The sequence below is a fragment of the Python bivittatus genome, unplaced genomic scaffold, assembly GCF_059951505.1.
Source record: "Python bivittatus isolate LINGU-HERP-01145 unplaced genomic scaffold, Pbiv_v1 ctg000020_np1212, whole genome shotgun sequence".
NCBI lineage: Eukaryota > Metazoa > Chordata > Lepidosauria > Squamata > Pythonidae > Python > Python bivittatus.
Window position 1 is genome coordinate 116,053,266 of NW_028277030.1, and position 14,053 is coordinate 116,067,318.

Below are 14,053 nucleotides of genomic sequence, written 5' to 3' on the forward strand. Positions count from 1 at the left end.
TATGTTCTCTGAGCCCAATAGAAGCCATTTCTATAAGTAACAGTCACATAGCTGGGAAAATAATTCAAACGCTTTTCTTAAAATGTTATTTTTCTTTTTGTGTTACTGAAGTATGGGCAGCCTTATCAAGTCTGTGATTATAATATTTGGAAATTATAAGAACCCTAATACACTACTTTTGAGAAAAGCTTTTGCAACATTCAGAAATAGATTGGTTGTGGTGATCTTCGGTTAGTTGATTGCAATGTGTTGTACATGGGACTGTTTTTGAAGACTATCCAGAAATTACAATCTGGACACAGTTCAAATTGTGATTGCTACGTTGCTCTTTGAGAACATTCATTGGACCCAGATCTCAACAGCAACTTAAAGAGCATCGCAAGCCATTTCTCAATGTTGGTGCTTTTATTGTCAGGCATTTGATAGCTGTTGGAACTGAAGGTAAGTTTTCCCATGTACAGATCTCACAGGGTTCTCTTTACTAATATTTATTAAGATGAAAGTAGTACTGATACAAGAATTCTAGCAAATGAACCCAAACCAATCTATCTCTTTGTATATCAAAGTGGGGCTTCTTCTCACTTTGTGAATTATTTCTCATGAAGAAGGTGGGTCTCTTCTCTGATTCCCGGAGAGTCCACAGCTGTGGTTATCTGAATTCTTTTCAGTCTGAGAACCAACCCTTACACTTATTTTACCAAGATCCTAATTGTATACCATAGACTACAGACTTTGTGCTAAGCAGAAAAAGGAGAAAAAGAGTAAAATAATTAAAATAATTAAGGAGTGCAAGAAATAACCTAGTGAATCTATTTTAAGAATTAGGAGTAGATCTATTTTAAAAATTAAATAAAATGATAGCATTTTATCTTTCTACATTCTTACTTTATAGTATGTAGAGTATTCTGTGTACCAAAGCATAGATGAATATATTTTGAAGTAAAAAATTGCCTTTCATAGCCCAGTTTTATACAGGCCAATTTAAAAGGAAGTCCCATTTAATATAGTGAAGCTTACTGAATAAAGAAGTATAGGATTGCAGTCTCTTCTATGCTGGGTCAAATTCTGGCAGGTATTTGCAACAAGTAATTTTGGGAATGCTTTGAAATTTCTGTAATGCAGTTGAACGTGCACGCTAATCAATGATGAAGTATATCAGAGGGCGAAAGGATGCATTTCTGTGACAGTAGTTTAAAATTATCTGGGTTTCATTGTGCTCATAATGCCGTTTTTCTTCCTCCTTCAGTGCTGTTGGTACATTTGCCCGAGCTCTGGACTGCAGTAGTTCTGTACGACAGCCTAGTTTACACATGAGTGCAGCTGCTGCTTCCCGGGATATCACTTTGGTGAGATACTCCTTTATCTTTATTTCCTTTGAAATGTACTTCCTTTGCAAGAATGAAAACATATGCAGAATTAGTATGTATATATCCAGCTGGGCTATACAAAACATTTGGAAGAGGTGTTTAACGATGTGTGGCAACATGAACAAAGCCCCTCTGTTTGAATGGTTAAAGCCATTGCATCATTTGCAAGCCTTGATCAGCTGATTCAGAAACCACTCATGGTTGTTTTTGCATGCATTTTCATGCACAGCCACTTCATTAGGAAGAAAGCAAAGAAAGTGAATGGGCTGTGCCTGCAGATACATTCTTGACTGTGAAAACATGAAGTGGCTGTATATGTACAGACATACAGAAATAACTAGGAGTAACTTTCAAAGTAGCTGCATGAGGCTTACAAAAGATGTATATGCTTTTGTGATTGAATAAGAGGCCTTATTCACACTCCTCATTGTGTAGCAATTTGTAAATTTCTTGTACTGCCCTAATGCACAACAACAGTAATTTGAACTCTATTTTGTTTTTTTAAGCCAGAATCAAAGACTGATAAATACATGTATCAACAGTATTGAGTGCCTAATCTGTGATAATGATAGAATTCTACACTGGGCAAAGTCATACAGGCTCACCCTCTGCAACTCTCATATCTTTTTCTAAGCATTGATAACAGGCATTAATGCTTAGCTGTTTGATCTACTATATGTAATGTTCAGATTCTTAAAAATATGCTTCTGTATTTTGTTTTAGATTTTCTGCCCACCTATCCTTCCTCTGCAAAACCAGTATTTTGGATAAGCAAAAGTTATTCTGTAAAGCTGAATAATTTAGGATGCCTCCAGAGATTAAAATATTACATGTTTTTGTATTGAAATGCATGGAAACATGGCATCCATCTTGCAATCTCTCCCAATATAGCAGTTAATTGGTTAATCAAAAGAGTAACATCATGGAAGTCTATTTTCATATAGTACAAGTGTAGATTTTTTTTTCAGTAGAAAAATTACTGGGTAGTTATATCCTTATTATCATAATTTCTACCTGTCATAAACCTTAATATTCTAGTTGAACTATTACATTGGGTTTGGAATACTGTCACAAATAGCAGACCACAAGAGAAGTCAGGGTAAGAATGTGAAATCCAATTTGAAATCATCTGTATTATATTGGGGAGGACAATCTGCCATTTGCATACTCTTGTCCACTAAAGTTCCCCTGCTGTTGGCTGAGATTTCCATGTCTATTATATATATTACATATATGTATATATGTATATGTGTGTATGCACACACACACATACATACACACACGCACACACATACTGTCTTTGCACATTTTGTGTGTTGGAAAAAATATATATATATTCATTTTCTAATATGTTTTCCCCAAATTTGTATTTGAAGGCATTCCTTGAATGCATCTCAGCTACCTCCAGCATCTTGCCAGTTTTTAACCAACAGTTATGGAAGCTTTATAGCTGTTCTGTCACTCCTTGGCAGCTTATATTTACATGTACATATGCACATACACATATATGGTAGTCTTTCGGGTTTGAAGAAGACACACTGTCGTGCAGTTCATCTGTGGACACGGAAGTGGCTCTGCAGTCCCAGTCTGGAAGCGCAGAGCCTAGCACAAAGGGGGCACTGTGGGTGTTATTCTGTGATGCTGCTCATAGTGTTCTATCAGTTTTTGGTGGTGCCTGTCTTCAAAGCCGGGGACACTTCATAGCACAGGTCTCGCCCGCAGATTCTGTCAGCAGCCCCAGCTTCTAGTTCTGGCATAGGGTTTCTTTCATAGGGTCTTTGTAGCGCTTGCTTGGTCAACCTCAAGGTCTCTTCCCAGACTCCGCTACACTATAGAGCAACTGGCGAGGGATACGGTGGTCATCCATTTTGATGATGTGTGCCACCCACTGCATCTGGGTTCTGATAATGAGAGACTCAGTGATGGGGAATTCTGCACAATCCAAGACCTGCAGGTTTGAAACATGGTCTTGCCAATGGAGGATGGAACAAAGAGTGTGCGTGTGAAATTTCTGCAGTTGTTTGATGTGCCTTTGGTACAGTCCAGGACTCACATCCATATAGGAGAGAAGAAATAACCACAGCTCTGTGGACTTTCAGCTTTGTGGAGATACAGATGTTGAGAACTCTAGTACACAGCCACAGGCTTGCTTGGCTGACCTTGCTGATCCTGGAGTGAGTTTCATTGGCCAAAGACCCATTGCTCGAGATGATGCTTCCCAAGTATTTGAAGCTGTTTACATTTGTCAGCTGGGTGTTGTCAACAGTGATTTTTGGTTCTGTGGGGTTGGTATTCAGCACAGACTGGTAAAGTACTTTAGTCTTGCTCAGGCTGATAGTCAGACAGAAGGGCATAGCAGCTTTTGAAGATTTGTTCAGCATCAAATGTAGATCAGTGTCTTTGTGTGCCATGAACACACAGTCATCAGCAAAGAGGGTTTCTTCAGTGAGTGTATGGAGGAACTTTGTCCATGCATTCAAGCGGCGAAGGTCAAAGAGAGCTGAAGGTCAAAGATTGGGTGGCTATCCACTCAATACCTGAAGTACACTCCCTCCTTCAGACCCTGGACAGTATGTGACAACATGCAAGCAAAGGACAGATTGAACAGGATTGGGGCTAACACACAACCCTGTTTTACCCCATTGGAAATGGCAAATGCAGCTGATGTATCACCATTGTAAAGAACTTGTCCTGTCATTCTGTTGTGGAGTAGCTGAATCAACTTCACGAATTTCCTTGGGCATCCATAATGTCTCAGGATGATCCAGAGAGCCTCTCTGTTTACAGTGTCAAATGCCTTTGTCAGGTCAATGAAGACAGAGTAAAGAGGTCAATGAAGACAGAGTAAAGAGGCTTGTTCTGCTCGATGCACTTCTCCTGGACTTCCCTCATGACAAATATCATGTCTGCTGTACTCGGTTCTGGCTGAAAGCCACATTGCACGTCTGGGAGGTTCCTTTCCGAGACGGTGACAAGTCTGTTCAGGAGAATGCAGGCAGAGATCTTACCTGCAGTGGACAGCAGTGAGATACCTCTGTAGTTTCTTTCCTTCCCTTCTTTCCTTTCCCTTATTTTTGCAGAGAGCCACAATAAGGGCATCTCCTCTGTGGACTAAATGTCTTCCAAGATGTCTTGGAATGCCGATAAAGCATTTGGGTCTAGTGCTTTGTAGATCTCAGCAGGAATGCCACCCTGCTCTGTTGCTTTATTTCAGGTCATCTGTGAGATGCTTTCTTGATCTCAGAAGTAGGCAGATCTAGGGCATCCAAGACTGGCAGCTGAGGAATCTACTGTAAGACATCATAATTAACTGTGGACAGCCTATTGAGTAGGTTGGAAAAGTGTTCAGCCCAGCGGTTTTTCAGTCCTTCCTGGTCTTTGATCAGGCTTGATCCATCAGATGACAGCAGGGGGGAGCATCCTAATTTAGAAGGACCATAAACTGACTTTATGGTGCTGAAGAACTCTCTGGTGGCATGCATGTCTGCATAGTGTTCCACCTGCTCAGCCTTTTTCTGCCACCACTGGTCCTACATTTCTCACAGTTCTGTTGGATTGCAGGTGCTTAAACTTGTCTTTCTTTGAGACAGATGATGGATTGTTCTGCCAGCCTTGTTCTTGGCTTGGACGGCTGCTGAAATGGTCTTATGGTTTTCATCAAACCAGTCTTGATGTGCCTGGGTTTTCAGTCCAAGTACAGTTGTTGCAGTCTGTGTGATGACATATTTAAACTGCATCCATTTTTCAGAACAGGATCCTACAAGTGGTAAATTGTAGGAGGTTTTTTCATTAAGTACATCTTGGAAATGTTGGACTTGGCCTGGCTCTTGCAGTCTGCCAAAGTTGAATGACTTTCTGACAGTCCTTAGTTGCTTACAATGTAAAGGGGCTATGTGAAGGTTGAGGACTGCCCTGACCAGCCTGTGATCTGTCCAGCACTCAGCACCTCGCATGGCTTGGGTGATGGTGATGTCTTTAAGGTCATGTTGACATACTGTGACATAATCAAGTAGGTGTCACTGTTTGAACCTGAGATGCATCCAGGTAGCTTTGTACTTGTTTGCAAGTCTGGACATTGTGTTAGTGGTGCACAGGATGTGCTCGGCACATTTGCTCAGAAGCAGCAGGCCATTGCTATTTAATTTGTCTCTCAAGGACTCTGTCCCAGTTGTCGCTGTCTGTCCCCACCCTAGCATTGAAGTTGTCCAGAATGATGAGTTTGTCGCTGGCAGGGGTTATTTGAATAATCTGGTCCAGGTCTTCAGAGAAACCTTCCTTGTCTTTGTCTGGACTTAATGAGAGTTGGTGCGTAGGCACTGACGATGGTGATACACTGGACTTGCTGAGAGGAAAGCAGAACTTCATAATGCGTTCATTTATTCCAGTGGGTACAGTAGAGATGTTCTTCAGCAGGGCAGTTTTGATTGCAAAACCTACTCCATGAGTCCTGTTGTCAGTCTGTGGTTTCCCTTTCCAAAAGAATGTATATCCACTTGTTACTTCCTGTAACAAGTCTGAACATCATGTTAGTGATGCACAGGATGTTCTCGGCACATTTGCTCAGAAGCAGCAGGCCATTGCTATTTAGTTTTCCCATCCCATCCCATCCCTTGTCTGCCAGCCTGGTCTCACTGAGTGCAGCAATGTCAATGCTGTAATGGTGAAGTTTGGCTGCTATGAGTGCTGTTCATCTTTCAGGCCTTGACACTTTGTCTCTATCCAGCAAGGTGTGGATGTTCCAGGCTCTGAAAATGAGTTTTCTTTGATTCATTTTTCTTGATGCTTGACCCCTAAGGAGATGACCTGCCAGCTGCAATTAGCTAGACATGTAGGGCAGGCAATGTTTAGGGTACCTTTTCTAACCTCCTCCCTCGTGTGAGGGTGGGCAGTGTTATCCTAGAAGGGCTGCCCAGTCACCCTGGATGCTGCTGGACATCTCTTCTGCCCTGGGTACTGAGATGAATGACCACTGGTCCAAGGGCCGCCCATGTACAAGTTTGTGACTATAGCTACCAGTGGTTATCTCCTCTTCTTGTTTTGCCACTCTCCCGTCACTGCAGGGCTCAACCAGTTAAATTTGGACTGAGATGATTTGCAGATGAGTTGTAGATGAAGATGAATTGCGCAACAGAAACCTGTGTGTGATGGAGTTTTAAGTGGAACAGCTGTTGCACAGTGGCAGTCCCACTCTCTTGGCATAAGAGACCTTAATCCAGTGGCATGGAGAACCATTATGGCTGGAGATCTCTCCTGCTGCAGTGGATGACCATGATGTCTAAGTATCTTGTCATGCTCTTAGTGCTCCACTGAGCCTGTTGGGCCTGCCTTCTTGACTGTTGGACCATTGATCAGCCTCCTCCACTCAATCTGCCAGGGCCAGACTTCACACACCAAGACAGACAAATCCCCTAAATCACCAAGAGTTGGAGACCTGTCAGCTACCCTCGCCTGGTTTGGCCCGTCTGCTGAGACGGTTTACCGGAGTGTGGCTGGTGTGCAGGTTACAGCTGCTTGGAGCCACAGGTGAGAGCTGAGTGCCACGTGGGGACCAAAGGTGAATAAGGAGCCATAGAAAGGGCATGGCAGGCCCCTCCACCAGAGGTGCTACCCCTCCCTGGACACCCCATACACCCCATACACACACATGATACTCCTTTAGCTTTATAACTGTTCTGTCACTCCTTGGCAGCTTATGCATACACATACACATACAGATACAAACACACACACACACACACACATATAAATGTATACATGTAAGATACATGTATCCATTATCCCATCAACCATATGTGGTATTTGCTTCTGAACTCATCCCCACTCCCATTCTTCTGAATCATTCCAATACAATACAACCAAAGGAATTAGGAGCCTGGAAGAAAAAATTGTGAGGTTTTTGGTTAGAGGCACTGTGTATGCATGTGGAAGAGGGGGTTTCCTGGAAACATGATAGCTGTCTTCAAGTATCTGAAGAGCTGTTATATAAAAGACATGGCAGAATTGTTCAGAGTTGTCCTCCAAAATAGGACAAAAACCAATGGTTTTAAATTACCAGGAAGTTGGTTTTGATTGGATATCAGGGGAAATTTCCTAAGTATAACAGCTATTTAACAAAGGAAGAGGCTGTCTCAGGAGATTGGAGGTATTTAAGCAGAATCTGGATAGCCATCTGTTAGGGATGCTATTACAGTAGATTCCTGCACTGGGCAAGGGGTTGGACTAAATGTTCTTCAAAATCCCTTCCAACCCTTACATTTTGTGATTCCATTGTCTTGATAGCGGAAAGAGTTATGACTATCCAGTTGTTCCAGAAATAGTGAATTTGAAAGGAGGGGTTGACAAATAGGAGTTTTGCAGATGGAGTGAGAGACCAACAGAACTGCCACTGAGAGATGATTGGTTCCTTGCAGACTGCTATTCCTTCAGAATGCATAGCTTTTGGCCACCTAAAGATTTCTGTATGAAAGAATAATGAGAGAGATTGCATGGTGTGTGTTTGGAATGGCAGACTATGACTGAGGAAATCCAATGTCAAATTCCTCTTTACTCACTGAGCTAGTCAGTTTCTTTCAGTCCAACCTACTCACAAGAGCTATTGTGAGGATAATATGGAGAAGCAAAGAGAAAATGAGGGACACTAGGAAATAAAATAGCCATCCATTGGCTGCTGAACCATAGCTCCCAGCATTTTTCAACAGTGGCCATGCTCAGCTGCCTCTTGTGGACCACAGGTGCAACTGAGACACTAGAAGAACAGTTGATTATTTTTCTGCGTTTTAATTGCCTTTATCTCCCTCCTTGGGATCATTACAATTTCTGTCCTTTTTTTGCTCTTTAACTTAGGAAATACTAAAGATATTATTATTTCTCCCTTTTTATTGTTATTTTTTACTTTTATTAATTGAGTACAAAAACAAATAGAAAAATAAACAAAACAGACAATTTTATTTAAAAAATAAAAGAATAACAAAAAGAAAAAAATATGGCATATAGTCACAGAAAAACATATACATATATAGATATATATTTTAATGCAGCTGTCTATCTGCTTTTGTGTAGAACCAGTCTAGTTAATATATGAAGATCTAGAATGAGTATTATTCCTCTTTATCATTATATCCTTACATTGACTGACATGTAAGAATGTGATTCCTCTCACATTAGATCCTTACATTGATAGGAATCTTAATCTGTTGCTGAAGACTTAAGTATTTAAGACTATTGAAGTATTAAGACTTAAGTATTTAAGTATTTCAGATGTTGGCACTTAATTTATACTACTGTATTGCTTAGCAAAAAGGAAATGCCTTTGGTAGATACCTGGATTCTTAATAATTGGCATAATAATTAGGAATTTGAACAAGAATTGTGCTTGTTTTGTCTTAATTCAGGCGATTGCCTTGTGGCAGCCAAAGCCAGGAATATATATTCCTGCAACTAATCAAGCCAGAATCGGAAGCCAGATTTAAATCTGAGGGGTTTTTTTATTATTATTATCCTGGCTTCTTTGGGTATTCTGAATTTACTAGCTTGTGCTTGAACATTACACATCCCTCATTAGTTTTCCCACTTATATAATGAGTGGAAGAGAACTGAAGTAAGAACTGAAGTTGTTAACATCCTGATTTTTCTCATTTCTGCTTACACCAAAACAAATCCCTGCACCATGGAAAGGCAGAAGTAATGAGGATGAGGAAATAAAAAACATTTTATTATTTTTTTACTTTTATTAATTGAGTACAAAAACAAATAGAAAAATAAACAAAACAGACAATTTTATTTAAAAAATAAAAGAATAACAAAAAGAAAAAAACATGGCATATAGTCACAGAAAAACATATACATATATAGATATAAATAAAAAACATTTTATTTCCAAGTTATTCAGCAAAGTCCTTATCTCGTGCTGATCAAACCAATGCAGAAAATGTCTTATTCCAAATTATTACTATTTTTTAAAAAATGTTTTATTTCTAATTTTTCCACTTGCTTCTGTGGGGTGCCTTACTTGGCATGCTACTGAACTGAAGTCTAGGATTTATATCCTACCTTTTCTTGTGTGTTCATTCACTCATCATATATAACTCAAAGTGGCAAACATGCCTGCCTCCTATTTTCCCCTCAATAACAACCCTGCAAGGGGCTTTTGGCTGAGAGAGAGGGACTGGCCCAAAGCCACCCAGCTGGCTTTCATGCCTAAGGGGGACCTAGAACTTACACTTTCCTGGTTTCTAGGCCAGCACCTTAACCACTGTACCAAACTGGCTGTTGTTAGCCACTCGGCAAACTTAACCCCTCTAGGAAGAGTGTCATCATAATTGGCTTTGCTGGAGTGTGAGATTGAGCAGAATATATTGTCAAATTGTGGCTCTTTCTGGGAAGAATTTGATTGTGTCAGGATTGCTGACAGTATTTTATGCTAGTTATCAGGCAACAGAAGCAGGTAGGCAGCATGAGGTAGTGTCATAGAGATAGGAAAGCCACAAAGAAAGATACTGGCACAGAAAAAAAATGTCATCCATAGTTTTGCCATCCTACTAAACATTTTTGGCCAGCACCCGTGTTTGCCTGAGACTATTCACTCATTTTGAAAGAGCTTCCCCAGTCATGCAGAATTTAAAGGTAAGATTTTGCTGTGCTTCTTTCCTAGCAGTTGAGTCTGGAAGCAGTTAATACAAAGAACCAGTATCTTAGAGGAATGATTAGTAATATTAATTAGAAGGAAGGTTAAGGTTACAACACAAGAATTCCATCATGAGAATGAGAAACCTGTATATTGGGGAAGTATGGCAGCAAAAGTCTATTTTTTTGTGCAAAGTGGAGGAGTCTTGTAGGTGGCACCATGTCAGGGCAAAGTGGACCTTGTATAAAGAAATTGAGAGCTAAGATAGTAAATGAAGTCCAAAGCAACGTTAGCCTTGCCTTCCCAATTAGATGACAGAATTCATTGGCCAGCTACTTATGTCAGTGTTGGAGAGGTCATCACTCAACCCTGTTCAACATTCTCCAAGGAAATGAAGTTCCATGGAAATGGAATTGCAACATGGTATGTTGTCACCAACAGCTCCAGATGCAGCAAAATAGCCATCAAATCTGAACTCTCCATAATTGTTGATTTGCTGCACTGAAGTAAATCTCCAGTTCATGACTCTACTTTAATAGGTTGATTTGCTCAATCAAAATATCACTTTGAAGATTTGCACAGTCCCTAAAAGACACATAGCAGACTCCTTGAACTGGACTCGACTTAATTTTACATGGCTTAACCAGGCTGATAGGTTCAAATTAGTTGAAGTCTCACTTGACATGGCACAGTTTGATAAAAACTTTATTGCAAATGACAATGAAGCCACATGAAACAGTTGATTACCACTGTCAGTGTGAGGGTGTGAATTCCCTCTTATACCCAGGGTAGTTTAAACCCATTATTTTTATTTCCTGCTTTTCCAGTGTCTCAGCAAACGTCCTTCTCTGTGCTTCCTGACCTTGAATCTACGTAATTGTTGACATCGTTGATATCTTACTCCCTGAGAACTACTGGTTCATGGCTTAACTGTCATACATGACAGGACCAAATGATTCCTTGCAATATTTAATATAAAAAATTATTTAATATATTGTTGTTTAATAGATCCATGTATATCTAATCCAGTGAGCTTTTCTTTTCATTCTTAGTTTCATGCAATGGATACATTGCATAAACACAACTATGACCTGAGCAGTGCCATTAGTGTCTTGGTTCCCCTTGGAGGGCCTGTTCTTTGTAGAGACGAAATGGAAGAGTGGTCAGCATCAGAGGCTAGTTTGTTTGAAGAAGCCCTAGAGAAATATGGTAAAGACTTCAATGACATACGGCAAGACTTTGTAAGTAGACATATCTAAATTATCTTTACATCACTCTTATGCCTATTATAGCATTGTTTTTTCTATTCCCACAGTCAGCTAAGTTAAAGATATGTTATTATGAGCCTATTTTTCTATATATAGTAAGTGCATAGTCTACTACAGTACCTGATATGCATGGAGGTAGGTAGGCCCCTGAAATCTTCAACCACCCTTGCTATCAGGGCTTGGGGACCTTCAAAAGCAGTAAAGGGGCAGAATGGATTAGCCTTCTCCAATTGGAAGTGTGAGATATAATTTTTTGTATACATAAATAAAAGCATTATACTTTTCAGAGATATATGGATTACTATATTCTTATATGCAGGATTGAGGGACCTGGGATATTGCTGAACTATACTTCTGTCTTGTCTCATTTGCCATTCTGGGTAGTGCTTTTGGCATTTATAGTTTAATGACATCTGACAGGCCAGAGGTTTTCCACCTTTATCATAATGCCACAGATTGGTAGTAACCAAAGTGATAGCAATATTCAAAACATTTGCAAATGTTTCTAGTAGTTTTGTTTTTTTATAAAAAAAATATGTAAATGGCATTAGATATAAATCCACTGAATTATGCCCATTCGCTTTATTTATTTACCTGGGTTCGTCATACACTGCAATCCCAAGAGATGCAGTGGTTTACAGTAGTGAAACATAAAAAATAAAACATATATAAAAAAGCATTAAATTTACATAATTATAATATCATAAAACTCAAAGTGCCAAAAGTACAGTCGTCTTTCCTAGGTATCATGCATTACCATAGGATCTCCAGAACAATTCTGATGTTGTTCGTTTCTGAAAGATTAAAACTGTAGAAGCCAACCCCAGTTGAAGTGGGAGATTGATTCCAAGTATAGATGCTACCACAGAAAACAAGTTCCCATGAGCCTCCACAGTATATGCCTCATGGAAATTGGGGACTACCAGCAGTTTCTCTCAGGACAAATGAGTCAAGCAGGTCCATTCCAGTTGGAGAAGGCACTCCTGAAGATATTTCAGCGGCTAGCGTATAAAGCTTTCTAGACCATGACCAGCACTTTGAATTGTACTTGGAAACTAATCGGAAGCCAGTGCAGCATAGGTGTAATATAAAGTTATTCTATGTTTCCATCATTTCTGCAGATGAGGAATGTTGCTGGCACTGTCAGGACTATGCCAATTTCCTAGGCTGCTCCAACTCAAGTTTAGTGCTTTGAAAAAGAATGAAATTTAACAAAGTCCCCTAAACTTGAAATTCAGAGTTGTGGGCGGAACGGCTCCCCTGTTTTATCTTTCATAACACAAAGGCTTAAATAACTGATCTTTAAAAATCAGAATTGACCATGATGATAGAATAAAATCTCACAATTATCTGAGCATGATCTTGCAGCCTAATTCTGACAGTTGTGGTTGTATAAAGACATACTGTTGATTGACATAAGTTAATCTTAATATGTTATGATATGGTGCCCCTAGCAATACTGAAAACCAGAATAATGTAAATAATGACATACTAGGTATAAAATGGTTTACGGTTTTTAAGGCTATGCTGATTTGCTAGGGCTGGCTTCCCTCCAATAATGACAGGAGGCTAAATGTTCAAGTGCAACCACTCATCATAATAAGTCTTCATAGGAGAGTCTGTCCATCTCTCTGTGTTATATGTAGTACAGCATAAAATCCATTTCCCCTATGTATAGTAGAGGACCAGATTGCTCCTGAAAAAAGCCCTAAATAGAAGGGTTTTTTTTCCCCTGGGGAAAAAGCCCCCAAACTCTAACAGTACCTCTTATACAGTTTTAAAGCTCCAAGAATAGTGGACAAGCTCACCATCTTTTCTGGTTCTTAGCAAAAAAGAATTATATTTTGGTCAGAGTTTGTCAAGCAAGCTCTTAATGTATGTTCACTCACTGAACATAATCATTGAAACCAACAGAGGATCTACTTGTTCTCTTTCTCCAACTGCATTCATTTATATTAATTCACAGATCACACATAGCTTTAATGACCACCAGGAGGCATTATGTGACTGTTTTTGTCTCATTTGGAACTTGTCAAACATAGGCAGCCAGAAGTTATTCTATAGGGTTCAAACCCTCTACTGGGAATCAAACGTATGGACCTTTACACTTTAGATTACTATATGCAGTGTATTAGTTTTAGGAACTGTCCAGCTCCTAGTACTCAGTGGGGTTGCAGCAAAGGATATATGGAATCCATTAGAATGGTATATACAGTCCACCTTTCCTTAAGCTTCAGAGGAGAGGAATACAGATGTTACATTATATTATGTCCTCATGTCCAGGGTTTTACATGACTTCCATCCCTGCAAAAAGTAGTTTGTCTCAGATAGCCCAACTGTTTCATTTTTTAAAAAAATGTAATTTTGTGTTAAATGTTTTTCAGCTTCCTTGGAAATCTCTGACTAGCATCATTGAATATTATTATATGTGGAAAACCACAGATAGATACATTCAGCAGGTAATTTTTGGTTTCTTTTTTGCATTTATAACATCCAAACATACAGTATGATATAAAATAAGATCTAAATGAACATTTTTTTAAGAGGGGACTTTCAGACATTACAAAATCGCTATATAAAAGATGCAGCTAAAAGGGAATGTGCATGTAACAATAAGGCTCCCAACCTCACCCTTCTCCAGCTGTTTTGGTCTAAATCATGCTGGTTCTGTTTTTGTACTTATATAACACATCTCTGTCCTTTCACAAAGCGCTGTATACCTGGATGTGTTCCAGGGCATGGGGGCTGGGAAATTAGATGGGCTGTGAGATGTTGCTGTTGAGTGTTTATTGGGT

The 14,053-nt window shown here is 39.6% G+C and overlaps 1 protein-coding gene across 1 annotated transcript in view; it reads left to right on the top strand.

Moving 5' to 3' along the window:
* Positions 1–14,053, top strand: part of MTA3 (metastasis associated 1 family member 3) — a 172,895-nt gene that overhangs the window by 90,474 nt on the left and 68,368 nt on the right. The window contains exons 8-10 of the mRNA XM_088147497.1: positions 1,247–1,346; positions 11,043–11,231; positions 13,643–13,717. Coding sequence (XP_088003623.1) covers positions 1,247–1,346; positions 11,043–11,231; positions 13,643–13,717 — 364 coding nt within the window. The remainder of the gene's footprint in view (positions 1–1,246; positions 1,347–11,042; positions 11,232–13,642; positions 13,718–14,053) is intronic.